General features: G+C 37.6%; 1 protein-coding gene across 26 annotated transcripts in view; it reads right to left on the bottom strand.

Annotated features, from left to right (window-relative positions):
* Window positions 1-21,692, bottom strand: part of PPP1R9A (protein phosphatase 1 regulatory subunit 9A) — a 313,914-nt gene that overhangs the window by 77,520 nt on the left and 214,702 nt on the right. For 13 of the 26 annotated variants that reach the window (XM_070617521.1, XM_070617539.1, XM_070617526.1 and 10 more), the window contains exons 7-8: window positions 21,358-21,423; window positions 1,913-2,068 (exon numbers count right to left, since the gene is read on the bottom strand). In XM_070617521.1, coding sequence (XP_070473622.1) covers window positions 1,913-2,068; window positions 21,358-21,423 — 222 coding nt within the window. The remainder of the gene's footprint in view (window positions 1-1,912; window positions 2,069-21,357; window positions 21,424-21,692) is intronic. The other 13 variants (XM_070617528.1, XM_070617533.1, XM_070617531.1 and 10 more) reach the window with 1 other exon arrangement.

The raw sequence follows: 21,692 nt of genomic DNA, 5'->3' as shown, positions 1-21,692 counted from the left end.
CCCTAAGATAGGCACTCCTACTGTAAGGGAATTCTGAGTTTTGTGATCGTCATATAATAGTGTACTTCATTGTCACTAACATGTTCCTATCTGATTTAGAGCTAGGAATAGTCATAAATCATGTAAAAAACCCGTGTATTTTGCCTAAAGGACTCCGTGAACTCTATAAATGGAAATGGTTCAACCTGACCTAATGATAATAGGTGGAAGAGAAATGGGCCCTCTCAACACATAAGTAAATTTCTATATCACCAAGAAAAGCCAGCCTGGTAGCAACTTGGCATTAAGTACCACAAGTCTCCAAAATACTCATATTCTTTGATCTAATAATTACACTATGAGAAATTATCCTAAGGGTAAGTACACAGATATTTACTATAGCATTACTTTTAAAACTAATTTTAAAAAGAACAGGAAACAAAGAAAATTTTCCAAAGCAAGGAATTAAGTAGATAAGTTATAAAAGATCTGTAAGATGAAAGGGTGAATAAGCATCGCTTACGGAAGAACATCTGATGACACAGGAAAGCCCTAATACAATTTTAAGTATCAAGAGTAGGAGTTTAACACAGTATATGTTGTATAATCCCAAATACAACTATATTGCGATTATGAAAGATTTTTTGGCGTTTATACAAATCTGTATTTTCCCAAAGTCTATAATAAACATGTTTTTTTTTTTTTTACATAAAAACATATTTGAAAAGTACATTCACTTTGATACTGGTCTAACAAATATAAATTTGTCATAGGAATTTAAAAGGTAGGTCAATAGATTAGGCATATGAGGCTAACATCAGAACAGATATAATTGGACTATTTATGATATAACAAAATTAGAAATTATAAATAAAATTAGAAATTAGAACTCTGCATTTATCAATCTTGTTCTTCATGTACAGGAGAACATTTTTCCCCAAGTGGTCAAGTCCTAACACACTTGCAACCACAGAACAGTGGTTTTCAAGCCTCAGTGTTTCAGGGTTATTGTAGGGAGGTTGTAAATAATGATATATTTGTCTTCAACAATGGAGGATGTTCCCACAAATAAGGAAGAATAAACTGCTTGGGGACTCATTCATCACTGTTTTTGTTTTACATGTTGGGGTTCTGAGTAGTTAATTTGGAAGAAGAGTTTATGTGGTTGTCTACATTTGTGCGCTCAGGATCCATTCTTGGCCCATTTCTGACAGCTCCTGCCTCAGGAGGCTAACCTCTTCAGACTTCATCTGCATCTCCCAGGCTTCCTGCCTACATTTGGCCAGTGGGAGGTATCAGCAGGAAGAGAGAAGAGTCTGGGTATATTCCTTGCCCCCAGGATGGAGTTTTTAGCAGTGGCTGCATCTTATAAAGCTGCAGATGTAAAATGACCCCCCTTCAAAAAAGGTAATCTCTGTCCTCCTTTACCCCTATTAAGCCAAAAAACAGTAACAGCTTCCTGCTGTTGCCAGACTCTGTGAACTTCACCATCTTTAACTCTGTTCAAAGTCCATTCATTAAACTTTCTTCAGTTAAACCACTTGGGTATGTCATCTGAGTCCTATTGGGACCTTGACTATTTTAGGGGGGAAAAAAAGCCTTTTTAGAAATCACTGCCTTAAAGAAAGCTTATCCCCAGGTCCCAAAATTTCCATAAAACTGAAAAAAATATAACGTGAAGACTGCACATTTAAGGTATAGTTGGAATTATGGAACAGATAAGTTGTAAGCTGTCACTATGACAAATAAGCATTTAAATTAACAATTGTGGAATGAGATCTACCTAAATTTTAACTTGAAATTCAAGACAATCTGTTATTAAAAGACTTTCTTTTGAAAACTGATTATTCTTAATATATTTTTCAAACAAAAATATACACTTAATAATGAAATAGACAGGTATACAAAAATACTTTGCAGATCAGCAGCTTACCTCTTTGAACTTGTGACTGAGCTTGCTTGTGTCCAGGTCTGATGGGGAAAACATGTCCTCGTTCTCAGGCAGCTCAAAGACTTCAATGGCCATGTCACCGCCAGGAAGAACAGGTCCTACCTCATCCTCCTCTTCATCTGTGGCATATTCTCCTGTCTGAAAGGAAGGGGATTTCAGAAATCCAGCTGTCCTTACCCAAGGTGGAGGTGGGTTATTTGAAAATATTTTATAAAAGAGAAATAAAACATGTCACCAAACGGTAGAAGTGTAAGTAGGCTTTAAAGTCAAGCATGCCTCATGCAGCCAATGTTATAAGCAAATGTTAGTTCAAAGATCCAAAGTGACATGTCTATGCCATATATAAGTGCATCTCTAAAAATCTAATAGCATCAGTAGCATCTTCACTATAGTAACAAAAGTTGTCTTCAATCCAAGAATTTATGGTTTTACTAAATAAAATTATGTTGCTAAGGGAAATAAGTTTCTTTTAAATTCCCAACACCTGTATGAATAAGTCACCCAATAGTGAGAACGGGGAAGAAGGAAGGGGAGAACAAATGATTCAGAGTTGGAAGGCACCCTAATTAAGCCTTACAAAGGTTGAGTAGATTAATTCTCCTAAGCTTTAGAGCTCAATCAGTTCTGTTTGGTTTGTCTGTTAACTAATGTGGTGGTTAATGAGTGACCTAAAGGATAAACCAAAGGTTTCTCACTTACAGCCTGCACAGTATTTCGATAAATCTTAGTATTTTGTCAATGTCAAAAAAAAAAAAAAAAAAAAAGATTCATGTAAGAGTCTAGACTTCCAGTTTTTCTTGAGAAGGCTAAAGATCTGGCAAGACAGGCACATTGTACCATGATGATAACTGGCCTGAGTCAGCAGTGGTTGCCCCCTTTAGATGGGTCCCATGCTTTCTAATACACCATAACTTCTACAATTCCATATTGTTCTATGCTGTTAGCATCACGCTTTCATGATACCCACAGTCCCCTGTAGATATCTGAGTTCACGACCTCTGGAATAAATGCTCCTTCTCACCACTAACTTCCTTAACATTATTAGAAAGTAGCTCCTCTCATGGCAGCATCAGGCTATGAGACTCTAATTCAAAATAATTGTTTGAAATCTGTACCTTATGATATAATTTAAAGATAAATCACTGATTTACAAGGTTGAGAAACAAAGTTCATTTAATTCATCCCTGTTCCTTCAAGTAGTATTATATCTAATACAAAAAACAGATAAGAATTCATATTGTCTTTAAAAAAACTTTCATAAAGTATACTGAGTGATCTATTCCTTTGATTAAATAGGGTTAGAGCATCTCTTGTTTTTTCTTTTGGTTCTGTACTATATTCTTGCTAAAGCTGAAACTCTATTTCTTTTATTATGTTTACACATGAAGGAAATCTAGTCATCAACCTCAGTGTAATAATTCCTAATGTCTGGAAGACCATTATTAAACTGCCATTCCGACTTCTCCTTTTCAAGTAAAATAATTCTAGTTTCCTCATAGGTCTCATTCTTTGTAATTGTCTTTGTGCCTGTACTCTGACTTCTCTCCAAGTTACCCACATTTCTCTTAAATTCTGGAGCCCACAAGTAGACACAATTTCTAGTAAGGAATCTGAGGGCCATTGACCATGATGAACAGATTGCCAGAATCCTTCAGACTCTACCTCCCCCAGAGAGACTATAATCATTAAGACCTTGACTTTGGTGGCATTTGTATTTAGAAATAAGCTCAGGATATTTTATACAGAGCTGTGATTTTCCAAACAGGTTACATGTTAGTTAGAACTTTTTTCCCCCAGATAAAATCAGAGATGCTTTGACTGAATGGGAAAGAGGTTGATGGTCTCCATCTTAATCCTATATAGCTGCTCAGTACCTGGAACCCTAGGACTCTTTAGAAACCAGTCTGAAAATGTCTGAACTATAAATACCATTCACGGGCTGGCCTGGTGGCGCAGCGGTTAAGTGCACACGTTCTGCTTCTCAGTGGCCCAGGGTTCGCCGGCTCGGATCCTGGGTGTAGACATGGCACTGCTTGGCACGCCATGGTGTGGTAGGCATCCCACATAGAAAGTAGAGGAAGATGTGCACAGATGTTAGCTCAGCGCCAGGCTTCCTCAGCAAAAAGGGGAGGATTGCAGGCAGTTAGCTCAGGGCTAATCTTCCTCAAAAAAAAAAAAAAAAAAAAAACACCACCACTCATTCCGAGTGTCTTTAGCACTGGCAGGAGAAGGCAGCTGAAGAGTGGGGGCTGGTTGGTTCCAGATAGCTTCCATTTGTTGGTATGATTAGATCCTACAAATCTTAAAAGGATTCTAATTTTAGATTTGTATTTTTGTGTGATGATATGTAAATTAATTCATCTCCTTTTTATTTATATTTTAGAACCAATATGTCTTTCATAAATCTCAGTGATGTTAATTAATAAAAATGTAGCAAGGCTGGTAAATACACAATCTCAAGATACCTTGCTGAAAGTTTTGATTTAGAGATATAAAACCATGTGCTTGTTTTTAACCCCATAATTACAACTAGCAGCAAAGCCACACCTTTATTATGAAGGCCTAAAACAAGTATACAAAATTGACTTCTATATCATCAATTTCATGAATATCACAAATGACTCAATAAAATCTTAAGCTAAATATAGAGTCTGATGACAATGTGGCACATTTTAAACTTAAGAGTTGAAATGAACAATTTGATTTCCCCTTGCCAGCTTGAAAATGGATACTTCTTCATTATGAGTAAAGGAATTAATATAAATATGTGCCTAGGATGGGGACTGACATATAACAGGATCCCAGGAAATGTTTTTAAAAGAATAAATCCAAGAATGCCAATTGCATTTACTTGGTAATATCTATAACCTCCTAAGAAGGTTTTCAATAACATCAAGAAAATGTACTGCAAAGTCATTTGTTCAGAAGGCAATATTCTGGGGACAGCCCTGTGGCTGAGTGGTTAAGTTTGCACACTCTGCTTCAGTGGCTCAGGGTTTCACTGGTTCAGATCCTGGGCATGGACATGGCACCACTCATCAAGCCATGCTGATGCAGCGTACCACAGAGGGACCTACAATTAGAATATACAACTATGTTCTGGGGGGCTTTGGGGAGGAGAAGGAGAAGAAGAAGAAAGAAGATTGGCAACAGATGTTAGCTCAGGTGCCAATCTTTAAAAAAAAAAAAAAAAAAGGCGGCAATATCCTGGTGTTCTGTCACATTTGTTTTTTAACACTCCTTATAGTGAATAACAAGATTAAGGTATACACAGTATATGCAATTTTCACCTCTAAGTATAGTTCAGGTTTTGTCATCCATTTAGTTATCAAAATTATCGTCACAGTGTAAATATTAAGAATTCTTCCTCTTGATTCTTTTATTTTTTGACTTCGCCAGTCTTCTTTCTCATACCCAAATTACCTGCACTTCTGCTAAAATTTTTTTTGTCTTTCATCTTTCCATTTACTAATGTTTTCTCTCTCTAATCAGTCCTATAAGCACCCTGAGGACAAGATATTTCTTTTACTACTCATTACTCGTCTTGATTCTACTTATTACGTATTAGAGGCTCTGGCAGGGTGTTTAAAAACTTTATGTTGCCATTCTCTCTCATTAATCATTTACTATTCCCACACTTAATAGGCTTTAGAATGAAGAATTATTCACCAAAGACCTCATAAACATCTAGAAGTTAAAAAGTTACATTTAGTAGACTAAGAATAATATGTTCTTCTGATTCTCTTACTTTTACTGAAAATAGACATTACTTTTATGGTTAATCTGCAAGTAAAATAAACTACATGGAATGACGTGTTAAGCAGAATTTCATAAAAATCAAAATTACATTGGATTGAATCTGACACTTACAGAGGAAGATGGACAATAACGTATAAAAAAACATGCTACAACAAAGTATCTCCATGGTATCCAGCTCCTTCTCTTTATTTCTAGCCAGACTGAACATCTTTAAAGTAAACAGACTCTTGAAAGCTTTGTCCCAACTTGCCAATACACTTTAAATAGGGTAAGAAAAGTTCTTAGTCTAAGAACTGACAGAGAGAGTAAATGTTCCTTTTCATCTCCTGGTCTACGTTCTTGATTAATATCTTACACTTTTTAATAGCACCCCAATAAGGGGCAAAAATGAATAGCAATTATTTTGTAACTTATTGTGTGCTCAACACTGTACATACCTTAAAAACTGTATGATATAGGTATTACTATGCCATCTTAATTCGAGGAAACTGAGATTCAGAGGTTTCACCCCAAGACAGACAATTAGTTATGCTGTTGAACTCACATCTAACATATTCCAAAGACTAGGCACTTCCTTCTATCCTATGCTTCTTGGAGTCTCCAGAAACTAAAGCTTTGCAGAAAAAAAATGGGAATACATTGCTTTCATATCTCTCCAACCAAAAACCCTGGTGTATAATCCTGTTGGGTTAAGATTCACCTTGCACATCTTTAAACACTATCATTCAATTCACTTTGAAGACTTGCACCTGTCTCTTGTGAGCTCCAACATTCTCGTCCTCTTCTTTTCTCTGATCATATGCTGACTCTGGGCAAGTGCATAAAGTCTCCTTCAAAAAGTTTGGCTTACAGGTCTGCTGACTTATGTTTCATGCATTCTTTCTTATATAAACCAGAACCATAGCATATAATCTATAAAATTATTGCAGTGTCTTAAAATGGATGAAAAGGATACTTGCAAGGCAAAATAAGTGCAAAATTCCTCTAATTTTTATGGTTTGTCTCTTTTATGCCTTCTCACATGTAGTTTTCATGAGCTACATGTCTTTACTGAATCTTCCCAAAGCATTTTATCTCGTTTTCATAGACACAACTTCCTTTATACTCATATTGTATTAGAGCATTTAATATTCTGTTAAAATGCATAATTACAACAGTAAGTACAGCTGACAGGGTCTGCCTCTTAGTCAACAGGTAACTTTTAACTAGTGGGAGCAGAAGTGTATAGACATACTAAAGCCTTGAACACTCGGGAGAGCTGTAGATCTCAGTCTAGGCTTTACAGAAGGGACAGACAATAACTGTTGTTTTGGTGAGTTGGTTAAGTGGAGATCAGTTAAAGAATCTTGGTTTTGAAGTCACTTAGGCCTGGGTTCAAATCCTGACTCTGTGATGTTGGTAAAGTTAGCTTCCAGATCTAAGTTTCAATTTCCTCATCTATCAAGTGAAGCTAAAAATAGTTCCTTGGTATACCAGGTTGCCACGGGATTAAGTTAGGATGGTGTCCGTAAAGTGTTCCACACAAGGTCTGGCACACGGTAGGTGCTCAAAATAAGCAATTCTGCTGCTGCTGCTGCTAATACTACAACAGCAACGTGCTCAAGCTTCTCCAAATCTCTAGCTTACAACCAGATATTTGCTAAATTGTAGTCTCATAATGCCCTAGAAGACCTCGCCACATGAATCTTTTATAAGCAAACTGGTCATTTCCGTAGTAAAATTCTTCCTTTCACTAAACCTGCTCCTCTTCAGTAGGCACCTGCTTCTACCCAAGACCAAGAAAACTTCCAGGTCTCTGTTCCCAGTTATCAATCCTCTCCTGCCCCAGTGATCCAAGATGAATATCCATCTACTTAGCACACTCTATGACGCTGCTGTGTTAAGATTCTTCTAATCCATTCCTTCTGTTTCCACTATATGCCTTACATCACTCATAAAACTTTTGTCTTTTTACATCTGTCTGCTCCTATCACCTTCTTTCAACTGTAAATTCCTTGAGAGTGCCAGGTATGATTTCTCCCTGTAATCCTAGTGTGGCTAGCACACTGCTTGGCATAGAGTAGGCACTGAACAAGTGTTTGCTGAATAAATTAATACAGTTTTAGCCACATCTGCACAGCACAGCAGAGCCTGATTTTCCTGTTAATTCTCAGCTTTCAAGTGAGAAATACAGTGAAACGCAGCTGCAGCTGGGGCCTAGAGGACCCTTCTGGGGATTCTCTCTTGTTTTAGGTCCAACCATTAACAGTAATTTTTGCTGTAGCAATGTTTGCTCTGGTAAATTCAAGGAAACTAAATGGTGCTAATCATAAAAATAGCCTTAATTATCCAGTTTTTGTTGCAATTTGTTTACTGGATTTGAATTTGGTTATATATATTTTCAGACTTGGCTCTGTGAGAGAATAGAAGAGAGTTGCTTTTTCTCTGGAGGAGAAAGACCTCAAACTAACACTTCAATGTTTAAAATTCCTAAATCTGTGCCAACCATCCAGATGGCTTTCACCAAAAGCATCCCCTTCTCTGCAAAGGCATCTCTCTTTCCATTGTCTGTCAGTTGACTTCGGTGTGTCCTAGTTTTGGGATGTTAGGCCACTTAGTCTCTTTTAATGATTTGCTCATCTATGAAATGGAACTAACAGCACCTTTTTCATCAGGGTGCTGGGGGAATTTCCAGTTGTGATATATTCAAAGTATTAATCACCATACCTAGAATATGCTAAATGACTATATGACTTTATGATGATGATTATTTTCACCATCCCTGGTTTCTCCAGGACAACATCACAGAGCAGTATAAGAAAAACAAGCATGGGCTTTGGGGTTGGAGAGACCAGGGCCCCAAAAGAGAAAAAACAATGTCACAGTGCATGATGGTGAGCAAGTTATTTAGCTTGTATCTTTGTGTTCTCCTCTTTTATAAAATGGTGCGAAAGATACCATCCTCAGAGGGCACTGAGAGAATTCAAAGACATAAAGCATGTACAATATCCAACACAATGCCCGGCCCATTTCTCCTCCCATTTATCAAGTCAATTCAAAATTTTCTTGTCAATCTGTGTTCTCAGATTATTTTCAGATAATTCACTACATTCTTAGTATCTAGTCACCTAACCAAATAACATGTAAAATCTCTACCTAGGTTATTGATATGGCCTTCTGTGGTCCCTGCCTTCAGGCACTCAGCATCTCAGGTCATGGATAATACTGCTGACAAATTATTCTTCCTAAAATTCTGACCAGATAAAGATTTGCCTATAAAATCTTTTATAATAACTCAACGTAAAAAATGTTCTGGTAATTGTGGCAGACTGTTCATAAATTAGCATTTGATTATACAGTATTTGAAAGCCTTCTTTAGTTTTTTCCCTCTCATTTTAGAAAGTATACTCCTCAAAAGCAGGCACTCTCTCTCCCACTATGGTAGGCAGGTTCTAAAACAACCCCTAACGATCCTCTCTTACTGGGCAATCATGCTCTTGTATAATCCCTTCCCCCTGAATGTGAGCTGGACCTAGCAACTCACTTCTAACAAAATACAACAAAAGTGATGGGCTGTCGCTTCTGAGATTAGTTTACAAAAAGACTATGACTTGCGTCTTTTTTGTCTTCTTGCTCTTGAGAAACTAGCTGCCATGTTGTGCATGGCAATATGGAGAAGCCCACATCACAGGGAACTGATATTTCTGGCCAACAGCCAGCAAGGACCTGAGGCCGGCCAACAGTCACATGAGGGAGCTGGAAGTGGATCCTCTGCGTTCTGCCAACAGCTGCGAGTGAGCTTGGAAGCAGATTTGCTCCCACTGAGCATTTAGATGACTGCAGCTCTGCTTGACATCTTACTTGAAGTCTTGAGAGAGATCTTGAGTCAGAGGTATCCAGCTAAACTGACCCACAGATACTGTAATGTATAAATATTTATCTCAAGTTGCTAAGTTTCAGTGATATTTATTACCCAGCAATAGAAAGGGGATACTGCCATCACAAATACAGAAAATGGGGAAGTGGCTTTGAAACAGGCAGTGAATGAAGGCTGGGAGTATTTTTGAAGAGTATGTTAAAGCAAGCCTCAATTGCCTTAACAGATTGTAAGTGGAAATCTAAAAGAGGATCCTTGTTGTGTAGTGGCAGAAAGCTTAGCAACATTATCACCTTCTATAAGGAGAGAGTAGGAAACGTCCCTGTGAACTGAGTGATCAAGCTGAGTAGAGTTCCAGACAGCGCTGAAAGTGCTGCCTGATTTCCTCTTACTGCTTAAAGTAAAATGTGGCCAAAGAGAGACAGAGAGGAATACTAAACAGGAAGGAACTAAGACTTGATGGTTTTCAAAGTCTTTATTCTAAAATTAAGAAATGGCTTCCAAACAAAATTCAAACCCAGGGTACTCCCAGGAGAACATGATGGAAAAATGAAGCAGAGTGTGACCATAAAATCTTTTGTTAAGAATTCTGAGCTTGGGAAATACAAACTTTTTATAATGGGTGGTAAGCAAGTCTGTCACCTGCCTTAAACAGGGACACTATCTCTATTTTCCAAGGCTGTTCACTATACAAACAGCATTGAAAAGATAATCTGAAACAAAGGCCATTCATGCCTCTGAACACAAGACATGCAGAGAAGTGAGACACCCGTGGGGGAACTGTCTCCCAACAATATCCACCCTTGTTTCTATACCATCTTGGCTTCTGGTTAGTTTTTGCACGAGCATGATATTCGCTCAGCTATACAGACCAGTGTGAATAAAGTAGCTTAGGGCCAAATCCAGCACCAGTCTACTTGACAACATACAATTCAGACTACTATAAAAGAACTCCAAGCAGCAGAATGAGTCCGCTTGCAGTACTGAGATCAATCATATTCCCCAGGGCTTCCAGATCCTACTGGCTAAGTAAATCCCATAAACCATCAGGATCTACCTTAACAACTCATGTAACTTTTTCCTTAAGTTTCTTTATTGACCTTTCTACTTGGCCTAAGGTATTAGCCAGATACAGTAGAAGGTATCAGTGATTGCAGACTCAGCATTTGCCCACCAGGAAGAAATCTAGGGTTCAGGGCAATTCTATCATCCATAACAACCCTGGCCAGCGAGTTGAGGTTGATCTGAATGCCTTCCAGTATGGAGGTGGTATCATCAGTCATATCACCTAAAGTTAGGAACAAATTTTGTACCACCTTATCTAATTAAATGAGTCCAATCCTAAGAATAATTGCCTGCAGGAAGCATCTAAATAACAAGCTATTCCTCAGGAAAGTAATGCCAAGAAACCAAGAATAGCCTCATTTTGGAGAGATCTCTAGAGTCATCTGAGGGCTACATGATCTAACGATAGTGTTTGCTTTAAATACACGAAGCCCTCTTATGACCACCCCTAAGGAGCAGCTACATGAGACATGAGCAGCCCAAAGACTTTGATCAATTGCCACAAGTCATTCCCAGAGTTTGCCATCCCAAACTTTAATCTGCCCCAGCCTGTAACTTTCGAAGTGACAGAGCAAATAGTTAAGTCATTAACAACAGAACAAGAGTCAGTAAAAATATAACAAGGTTCATCAAGGGGAGTAATGGCCATAGCTCTTAGAATGGCCTTGAGTTCTGCCCATTGAGCAAAGTGACCATGCCCATTTTTGGGTCTGCACAGCTGGTGCTGAGGCTCGAAAGCCTAGTAGACAGCATTGGACAGCTTCGCTGAACCATCAGTGAACCAAGCCCAGCGTATTTAAGGGAACATCTATGAACTGAAGGCCTCACTGAGCTAGAGGCCCTGTTTTAGGAGGTGAAGTGGCAGATAAAGTTTCCCTGAATTGGAAAGCTACTCCTCAAACATGTAAATCTAAGATGCTGCTGGGCCAGGCTGGCAGCTTTCCTGAATCTATAATTTCCAGTTGACAAGCAAGGTTTGTTGGGCCCTTCTTTATTGGTCAGTGAGTTCAAGGTGATCCATCTCAAACTAAGAATAATAGGGCAGAGAGTCACAAGGCCTCCATGGGTTGGGCATTCAGTTTTAGTTTCCATGAGAGCTTAGTGGAAGGTTAACAGCTGCCCTTTTTTTTGGTGGCTACATCAGGCATGCAGTGTTGTGTTGGGAAATGGCCCAAGTATTCTGGCAGCTTTTAAGTATTTAAACACGTTGTGATTTCCTCTTATCTTTCTGGGATTCTATATTGTTTCTGCTGGACCACCTGGGAGAAAACAGAGAGTGTGACCTACATGTCCTACTATTACTTCTCTACATGCGGCAATCCCTGAATAGGAGAATCTCCACTGGCACTAATGGGACAAAGAAGTGCGGGGGTATAATACATCAATTCTATTATCCATTTAGCAGTGGAAGCCATAATAGCATTATATTGCCCAAAGAGTCCCATCCACAAGGCCATTTTAGCTTCCCCTCCTACTGTGAACCCTGCCAAATCACATCAGTTGAAATTGGGCATCCTTTCTTACAACGGGACTGAATGAGACGGTGATTTATAAGCCAGTATCCACAGAACCACATAGTTTGAGTGCCTCCCATCCCAAAGTTCCCCAGAACACTCAAGGGGTTCATATAGCATTTGGTCTCTCTGGAGGACAAGAGATCTGAGCCCGACCCCTAGCCATCTTTCTCCTTGGGTAGAGTTCTCTCTCCCCTGAACTCCAGCTGAGTTCAGGGGAGAGAGAGGAGGCATTAAGGAGCATGGAGGCAGAGGGTGGCTCTGTGCCAGTAATAAGATGCATTTATTTTCAGTTTTGAGCAGTGCAGAGGTTACTCATGTTTTAACCAAACTTCCAATGTCTACAGTCCATCTAAAGCACTATATAAGGTGAGTCATCATTACTGACACAACCAGTTTAGCTTTGGGGAGTCTTTGACTCAGCAGCCATAGGCTTGGCTCCCACGGCAGCAACCCTGTTATGGAGTACATCTCAATCTAGAGCCCAATCATAAGTCTGGTTTGAACATAAGGGATGAGGAAGTATTCCAAGGTGGTGAGGCTGACCGTAAGAATTTATCTAGATTGTTTTGGAACAGTTTCTCATTCTTCAGTGGGTTACTTTCATCAGCATTATGGACCAGTTAGGACGCAAATACTCATCTATGGTTTCCCAAAAGAGTTTGTCTATCTCAAAGAAATCTCTCTGACTGGGCCAATATTTCCTTAAGGCAGCCAATACCCACTGTAAAATACTTTGAGATCTTTTACCGTCTGAATGAATCTAAAGTTGGCATGATAAACTGCAGGAGGGGTTGAGTCAAAAGGCAGCTCAACCAATGCTATTTCTCCTTAACTGGCATGATGAGCCTTGCCTCATTATCGCCCCAGTGAACCAGCCAAAGTTCTAAGGATTTAATAGGCTTCTGACCACAGCAATCGCAAACTCCTTCCTTTCACGCTCACTAACAGCATGGCTCTCCGTAACTGCTGTCTAGACAAGGTCAGAACCTTCCTCTAACTCAGGATAGGTCTTCACACTACAGACAGTCCTGGACTTACAATGGTTCAACTTACAATTCTTTGACTTTACAATGGTGCAAAAGCAATACATATTCAGTAGAAACTATACTTCAAATTTTGAATTTTGTATGATACTTTCTCCTGATGCAGGGCAGCAGCAGAGAGCCACAGCTCCCAGCCAGCCACAGCATTATGAGGGTAAACAACTGATACACTTACAACAATTCTGTACCCATACAAGCACTCCATTTTTCACTTTCAGTATTCAATAAATTACATGAGATATTAAACACTTTATTATAAAACAGGATTTGTGTTAGATGATTTTGCACAACTGTGGGTTAATGTAAGTGTTCTGAGCACACATAAGGTAGGCTACACTAAGCTACGATGTTCGGTAAGTTAGGTATATTAAATGCATTTTCGACTTAGGATATTTTCAACTTACAATGGGTTTTTGGGGACGTAACTTCATCATAAGTCAAGGAAAATCTGTAGTTAATATAGACTATCATGATTTTTGTGCTGGTTCCTCAAGCCACAATTTCCAAAGAGTGATGGGAAGAGGTCCAGATGATACCTGCACAAGCAGACATGTCAGGAGAGGAACCCAGACCTTGGATAACCTGCATCTTTTATAATAGGCATTAAGGATTACTGCCCTTGCTCTAGAGGGAAAGATTATCTCTATCTTTTAAGACTGTTGACTCCACAAACACTTGAAAAGACAGTCCAGAACAAAGGGTAATTAATGCCTCAAATACGTGATAGCATTGTGTAGAAATTTCCCAATTATTATTTAATGAAAAAAATGTCTAGAAATTCAGCTGATTTTTAAACTCCCTACGGTATTGTTCAATTCACTTTTTCAAGACTTTCCAACCATTATTCCTTTCCACATACTCTGCTCTGCAGGTAAACTAGTCTTTTCATTTGCTGAACATACCCAATATTAACCTAGTTTCCTGGTTACAGAAAATAAAGAAATAAACAAAAGCAATAAAAAATTTCTTGCAAATAGAAATTGAAACCACAAATCTCAAATTCATGCTTTGATTTTGTATGTCCTTAGTTGTGATAATTCTTTCACACTATGGTTATCTGGCCTTTTGACAGGTTGCCTTGAAAACGATTTAAATTCTTTACATATATATTTATTGTTTCCACAGTGAGCAAGCTTCTTGGCAGTATAAACTACATATTTCCTTGACTTAATATTCCTAATTATATTCCTCTTAATAAATGTTACCTACTTACTAAGATCTAAATGTCACTGTCTTTAAGTTCCTGATAAATATATTCTATAACAGCAGGGAACCAATGACCCCTATTTTTCCCACTGAGATCCAGAACTGAACAGTCAACAGACCAAAGTGGACCTGTGTAATCCAAAGGTCACACTGCAATTTCAAATTGGCAGCCTTCCTTGAGTTTCATTTTACTTGCCAACGAAACAATGAAGTACTTATTCTGATGCCAGCAGAACTGTGGGAAGAGACTAAGAGATTTGTATTTCCCTGAATTTTTAATCTGCAGAAGAGAACAACTACAGTGACCAAAGTGGCATGTGTTAATATTATTTTAATACTTCTATAATTATATAATCAATTGAATCTTGGAAAATATGGTGTGTTCATATAAAAATTGACTCATATGACTGCAAAATGTTAACAGATCATCAAATAGAATGAGAATTATAGTCAGACTTTACAGTAAACAAAAAAGCAAAACCAACAAAAATGTCAGTGATGGTATTTTCCTGGACTATCTATGGATTAATAATAAATATAAGCACAATCTTAGAATTTCCAAAGAAGAGTAATTCTACACTTTTCCTCACTATGGCTACCTGCTGGTTTGTGGAGCAATTCCTTCTTGCAAAGTGTCTGTAACACTAGGACTCAAAGGTCTTTACATCAGTTTTCCTGGCATTTTTCAACTGGACAATTCCAGCTCTGATTGTATCGAAGCCCTTCCCACAACTCCCATAACTTTAGGCCCTTTACAATGCATATTCTGTTTCAGTAGATCTGAGGCTAGGTGGAGAAATCTGTAATTTTAAAGAAGTACCATGAGATTCTCACATTGAGGCAAGTTTGAGATACAGTCTTGTCATTTTACAAATCCTTGGAGAGCAGGAACTCTGTCATATCCATTTTATATCCACATAATTGCTAAATATAAGCAATTGTACATGATAGATTTTAATTTTTTCATTAAATATCAAGTTGACACAAAGAGAATTTATGAAACATATAGAAAATATAATGGATAATGTTTTAACTACCACCAATGAACTAACAGCCTACTTCAAGGACAGGAGCAGCATCACTGCACTCAGTTATGGTCCTCTGTGTCTGCTTCCTGGATTCTATCTCAGTCACTTGCCCCTCAGAGTACTGCTGCTGAATTCTATCATTCCTAGTTTTTCTTTAGTTTTATTTGTAGTACTAAACGATGTACCATTTATTTTTCTATGACCTTAAACTTCCTACAAATGGAATCATACTGTTTGTATTCCTCTGTGCCTCTGCGCTTTTAATGGTGCGCTCCGGAGGGTCCACCAGTTGCTGCGGATTGCTCAAACAACTTCTGTATGTTATTTCACCATATGAAGATACTACAATATATTTACCCTTTCTCCTGCTGAAAGAGATGGCAGTTGTATCCAACTTTTTTCCATTACAAGAGCGATATTTTGCATGTCTTACAGCTCAAATATATGAGTTTTACTAAGGTGTTTAATAAGAAATATAATTAAGTCGTCTTTACTAGATAATGCCAAATTGCTTTTCAAAGTGGATAGGCCAATTTATATTCCTATGTGCAGAGACTGAGTTCCTTTAACTCCTCACCAAAACTTTAAATATCCAATTTAAATCAATTCAGTAGGTATGAAATGGTATTTCATTTTGGTTTTTAATTTTCGCATCCTGATGGCTAATATGGTTGGGCATCTTCTCATATGTTCATTGGCCACTGAGGTTTCCTCTCCAATGGCCCACATGTAGTCTTTTCTTATTGGTTCATAAAAGTACTTTTTATATAATTCTCTTTCAGTTATCTATTTTTCAAATATTTTCTTCCAAGTTCTGGTTTGTCTTTCTTCTTTCATGAAGGTATTCTTTTGATGAGCAGAAGTTCCCAATTTTAACACAGTCAATTTTCTCAATCCTTTCCTTTATGGTTTTGCTTTCTTAAGTATCTCATGTAAGAAACCATTTCCTATGCTGAAGCCGTAAAGATATTCTTCTACACTGTCTTCCAAATTTTAGAGTTTTGCTTTCTACATTTGAGTAGTCAACCCACCTGGAATGAACTTTCGTGTACACACTGAGATGGGGTTTGCAATTTCACCATTTTTCCTTCATTGAAAAGCCTAACATTCCTCAACTCATCGAGTGTTAGCTGTGTCACAATCAAAGCTTCATATATGTGAGGGCCTGTCCCTGGCCTCCTTGACCAACTTGTCCCTTCCTTTGCCCCAGGGTCTAAATTGATACAGTTTAACAATAAATATCTCTCTTCTAAGGAATGTGAAATGTCATGGTTATTTCTGGTGCGCTGTTCTTTCATACATATCTTAGCAACAGCTGACCAAATTCCATTTAAAAATTATTTATAACTGTTTTTACTGGGGTTGCATTGAATGTATAAATCAACTTAGAGAAACTGACTCAACTAAGCCACTGAGTCTTCTAATCCATGAACAAGGTTTCTCTGTTCTTTTATATAAGCTTTAATATATTTCAACAAAATTTACTTTTCTCCACGAAGGTCTTGCCTATCTTTTGTTAGGCAAGGTCTTGCCTTTTACCAAGGTAAACGATAACTTATAAATTATATTTTCTTTCTGTAGACACATCGAAATGGATCTTATATTTTACACTAATTTTGTATCCAGCAAATTTGCTAAAATCTTATATTATTTCTAATAATTTACCTACAAGTACGTTTGAGATTTTCTAAATAGACAAGCACATCACCTGAGAATAACACTTTTATTTCTTTCTTTCCAATTTATCTCTTTTATTTCTTCTTCTTGTTTTCCAGTATGATGTCAAATGCAAGTAGTGACTGATTTTCAAATGTAAACCATACTTGAATTATTGGCTGAACTCAATTTGACCATAATATCTCTTTTATATGTTATTGGATATGGTTTGCTAATATTTTGGTTAGGATTTTTTTTTGAACTATTTTTATGAGTAGGATGGACCTATAAGTCTTCTTTTTCATCATTATTTGGTTTTCGTACCAGGGTTATCGGTCATCACCTCATACATTTCACACTCTCAAGGTTTTACTGCATTCCTAATATCAGAGTTGTACTTCTTTCATTTTTGTCCTCTGGAATAGTTATATGTGATTAGAGAAACTTGTTCCAGTTTGAAATAACTGTTAAAATAACTTGGACCTTATCTTTCTTTCCTTCTCCCTTTCCTTCCTCCCTTTCTCTCTCTTGCTTCTGCTGTTTGTTTCTAACGGTGATTTATTTCCCTGTGAGTTTTGTACTTTGAAACTGTAAGCTCACATTTCTTGAAACTTTAACTTTTAGACTTTGACTGAAGGTGAATGCCTCAAGAAAGGATACACCTTTTTTTTCCTGAAAGGTAGCATAAATTCAGGCTGCTGTGGTCACAATTTCTCAGAGAAATTTTTTCTTCTCTTCCACTCAGCACCAAGGTTTGACACTGGCAATTTCCCACGCAGTCCTTGAGGTAGAAGATTAGACTTACTCTCATCTTACAGAGCAGTGTAACCCCTGGGGCTCTAGTTTCATGATGGAGTCCTCCAATTAGACATCCCGCTTTGGGCAGGCCCTGGGCTTTGTCCACTGTAACTCAAAGCAATACCAATTATCATAACATATAGAACACTTAGGATAAATATGACATTAGGATAAGTGAAAGAAGTCAGACATAAAAAAAAGTATGCACTTTATGATTCCATTCAAATGACATTCTAGAATTGACATAATTAATCTAGTGTCAGAAAGAAGATCGATCATTTTAGGCTGAGAGTGACTGCAAAGTTCTATAAGGGAACTATTTGAGGTAATGAAAATGCTCTATATCTTGAATGTGGTGGTGGTTATTCATCAAACTGTTAAGCTAAACACATTTAAAATTGGTGCATTTTATTGTATATAAATTACTCCCCATTAATATTGATTTTAATATATGAAATATAAATATTTAATGATAAAAATTATCAAATTATATATTTAAGGTCTGCACATTTTACTATAAGTCAATTTTATGTCAATAAAATTTTTTAAAACCCCTTTAAGAAATGGAATTCCAGAAATCAATTAAGAGTTTTTACCACCACCCGCACTAGTGTCAATATCAGTCTAAAATAAACAGTGCCCTCATCAGACCTCACAAACCTCCATAACAAGGCAGCTTTAGGACCGCAGTCCGTGGTCAGGTCACTGTTTAGTTTTTATCGCTGACAAAAATGTATTTCTATAACTGAAGGCTATTTCTAAGTCAATATATTGGGCAGAAGATAGTTATCCATGCAGTATTGATCCTGACATCATTTAGGCCCTTTTGACCATTCTGTTTCTATCGCATGTTTATTCAGTTGTGACTAAAAAGAATGTGTCAATGTGTCACCAAGTTGCTATTTCTAAGGTCCCAAAGGTTTTTAGGGAATGAAATAGGCATATTCATTTTTTCTGGTTTTACACACAGAAGATTTTGGTGCAGTGTGACAGTGATAGGGTCTTCTTGCAAACTCATGGTCTCTCAAAACAATTAAAATGTGGTAGCAAAAGCCCACGGAAAGGTGCTATATCCCTAAGTGCCAACAGACAAGTACAGATTATTCCTGCAGTCCTTTCGCTATCTCAATTTCTAGGCTTACTAGGTTTCACATTCCTTTTACCTGCTTCTGTCCTCACTATCTCAGGTTATGTTCCTACTAAATTTCATTCTCCTCATTTAACTCTATTCCCCAATTTTCATCTTAACATCTTTCGATTCAATTCAGTTCAATTTCTTGGCTTCCTGTAAACCACCCAGTGCTGTCCTCATTGTGTATATATTAAAAATCAACCAGTTATTGAAACCTGTCATTGAAGAGACTACAAGCTAGCAGAGGAAATTTTTGGGTAAATAATGATAGAAAGAGAGACACGTAGTGCTACTGACTCATGAAACAAAAGGGCTCTCAGCCCAGCTGAGAGAGTCTAAGAAGATCTTTTGGAGGAGAGAGAGGAACCTAAACAGAGCCCTTAAGGGAGAGCAGGATTAGTGGGCACACGAGGGCAACCAAGAGTCAGTGCAGGGAATGGCAGGCCAGGTGGAGAAAACAGTAGCAGCAAAGGCATGCAGAAACCATGCGATCCCTATGGTGCACAGGAAAGTCAGTCTGTTTCCCACGCTAGTAAGGCCCTCTCTCTCTGTGCCTTTTAGCATTTTAGAACTTTTTGGTAAAAAACTATATTCAACTTATAAATGTTTTTAAAGTTGGAAAAATACTGTTATTTGTGTTTGTTTCTATGACATGTCTTAAACACTGCAAACTCTGTGGTTCATCATTGTAATACAGAATTGTTCCAGCACTGTTTCTAGGAAGTACAAAGTCTATACTCTCAGAGGCATTTAATGGCACAGAAGAATTTGATACAGTTTATTTGGTATTTTGTATCTGGCTCATGAAAGTCACCACAATGTGGTAGTTGGAAAGAAAAAAACAAGAAAACGTATTCAAATCACTTGCATTATGATAAACAAAATAAAATAAATAAGCTAGAAAAAGATGACATTATTTAGGAGAAGGTTTCTATTCTAATCTCTCTCTCCCCTTGACACTACCCATCTTCCTTGCCTGTGCTCAATGTTATAAATAACAATGTTTCTATATACAAAGAATATTTCTAAAGAGGACCTTTCAAGTAGAGGAGGACGTCCACCTCCTGGGGATAGCATGTATGTGGGTGTACCTTGTTCGTGTTAGATCAAGATGGATATAGTCTTCCACTGAATGTTTTCTAAGCACCTTATGATTCTGTGTTTCAATGACAATGACCACTACTGTAGATCTGGGGATCACAAACAAAAGATGTGAGTAAATTTAACGATTTTAAAGATCCAGTCAAATTGGAGTCTGTAAACAAGTTGTTAAAAACGTTTTATATGTCTCCTATTCTTCAGGCTCCTCTAATCACGAAGCCAGCCTCCTTTTTAAACATACCTGACTTCTTCTTCTTCTTTTTTTTTTTTTTTTTGGTGAGGAAGATTGGCCCTTAGCTGACATCTGTGCCGATCGTGTTCTATTTTGTACATGTAATGTCTTGATGAGGGGTACATAGGTCTGTGCTTGGGATCCGGACCTGAGAATCCTGGGCCATGCATGAACTTAACCACTATGCCACCAGGCCGGCCCTGACTTCCATTTTTTTTTTTAAAGATTTTTTTTATGTTCTTGTCCTTTTTCTCCCCAAAGCCCCCCAGTACATAGTTGTAAATTCTTTGTTGTGGGTCCTTCTAGTTGTGGCATGTGAGACGCTGCCTCAGCGTGGTTTGATGAGCAGTGCCATGTCCGCACCCAGGATTCGAACCAATGAAACACTGGGCCACCTGGAGCGGAGCACGTGAACTTAACCACTCGGCCACGGGGCCAGCCCCCTGACTTCCATTTTTAAGCACCTCTATCTCTGCTACTGGCAGCCAACAATACTGAGAATTATTTTATTATCGAAAGTGTAATATCTTTTTAGACATTTTGTTATGTTTATACCATATAAATCACGCAAATAAATACTACTATACTTTAAAATTTTAGGATTTTTGGTTTTTGAAAAATTAAAAACTTTGCATCAATAGATTCTTTTCTAGAAAAAATATCACTGGATTTAAAGACAATATAAATCACTGTATACAGTGTATTGTATAAACATCATACAGCCCTGCTGTTGGGTATCTTTTTTCCCTTTAATATGAACCACAAAATATTTGAAGTGTTAAGGGTTAAAAACATCCATGGTTAAATATTAGGAAGTGAGTCCACATTGCAGAACCTGTGCCTAAAATATGTGCTATGTTTCAGAATTAAATATTTTTCAAATGATAATTTTTCAATTATTCAACATACAAAACACTCAGTTCTAGAGAAATTCTTTCGAGCACAGAGCTAGTTAATAAGACACACAGAATATTTAATTTCATACACGAAGCAGGAATGTACACATAAGCATTGTTGTCCGCTACAAAACAAACCTTAAGGAAATAGTTGTTACTGTTATTGCAGTTGCCAGACACTCCTTGCAATTCAGCCACAGTGTTCTAAAATGGTTGACAACAAACATTAAAGGAGGTTTTTTTCCCCACAAAAGAGAAGCAGCCTAATAACAAAGGATAGAAAAGTTCCGATGCCTGCTGTACGACACACTTTCGAGAACTCAGAGAATGCCCCCACTCTTAGTTTCTCAGCATTATAAAGAGTAGCCAGTCTATTCACATTACTAAAAGGCCATTTCTGGTAACCGCAGTCTCTAGCTCCTACAACAAAAGCTGTTTCAAACCAGGAACAGCAAACAGCATGAGTCAAATTT

This window comes from Equus przewalskii, chromosome 4, assembly GCF_037783145.1.
Source record: "Equus przewalskii isolate Varuska chromosome 4, EquPr2, whole genome shotgun sequence".
Lineage (NCBI taxonomy): Eukaryota > Metazoa > Chordata > Mammalia > Perissodactyla > Equidae > Equus > Equus przewalskii.
The sequence above is the reverse complement of the archived record's forward strand: the minus strand, read 5'-3'. Positions and strand labels throughout refer to the sequence as shown.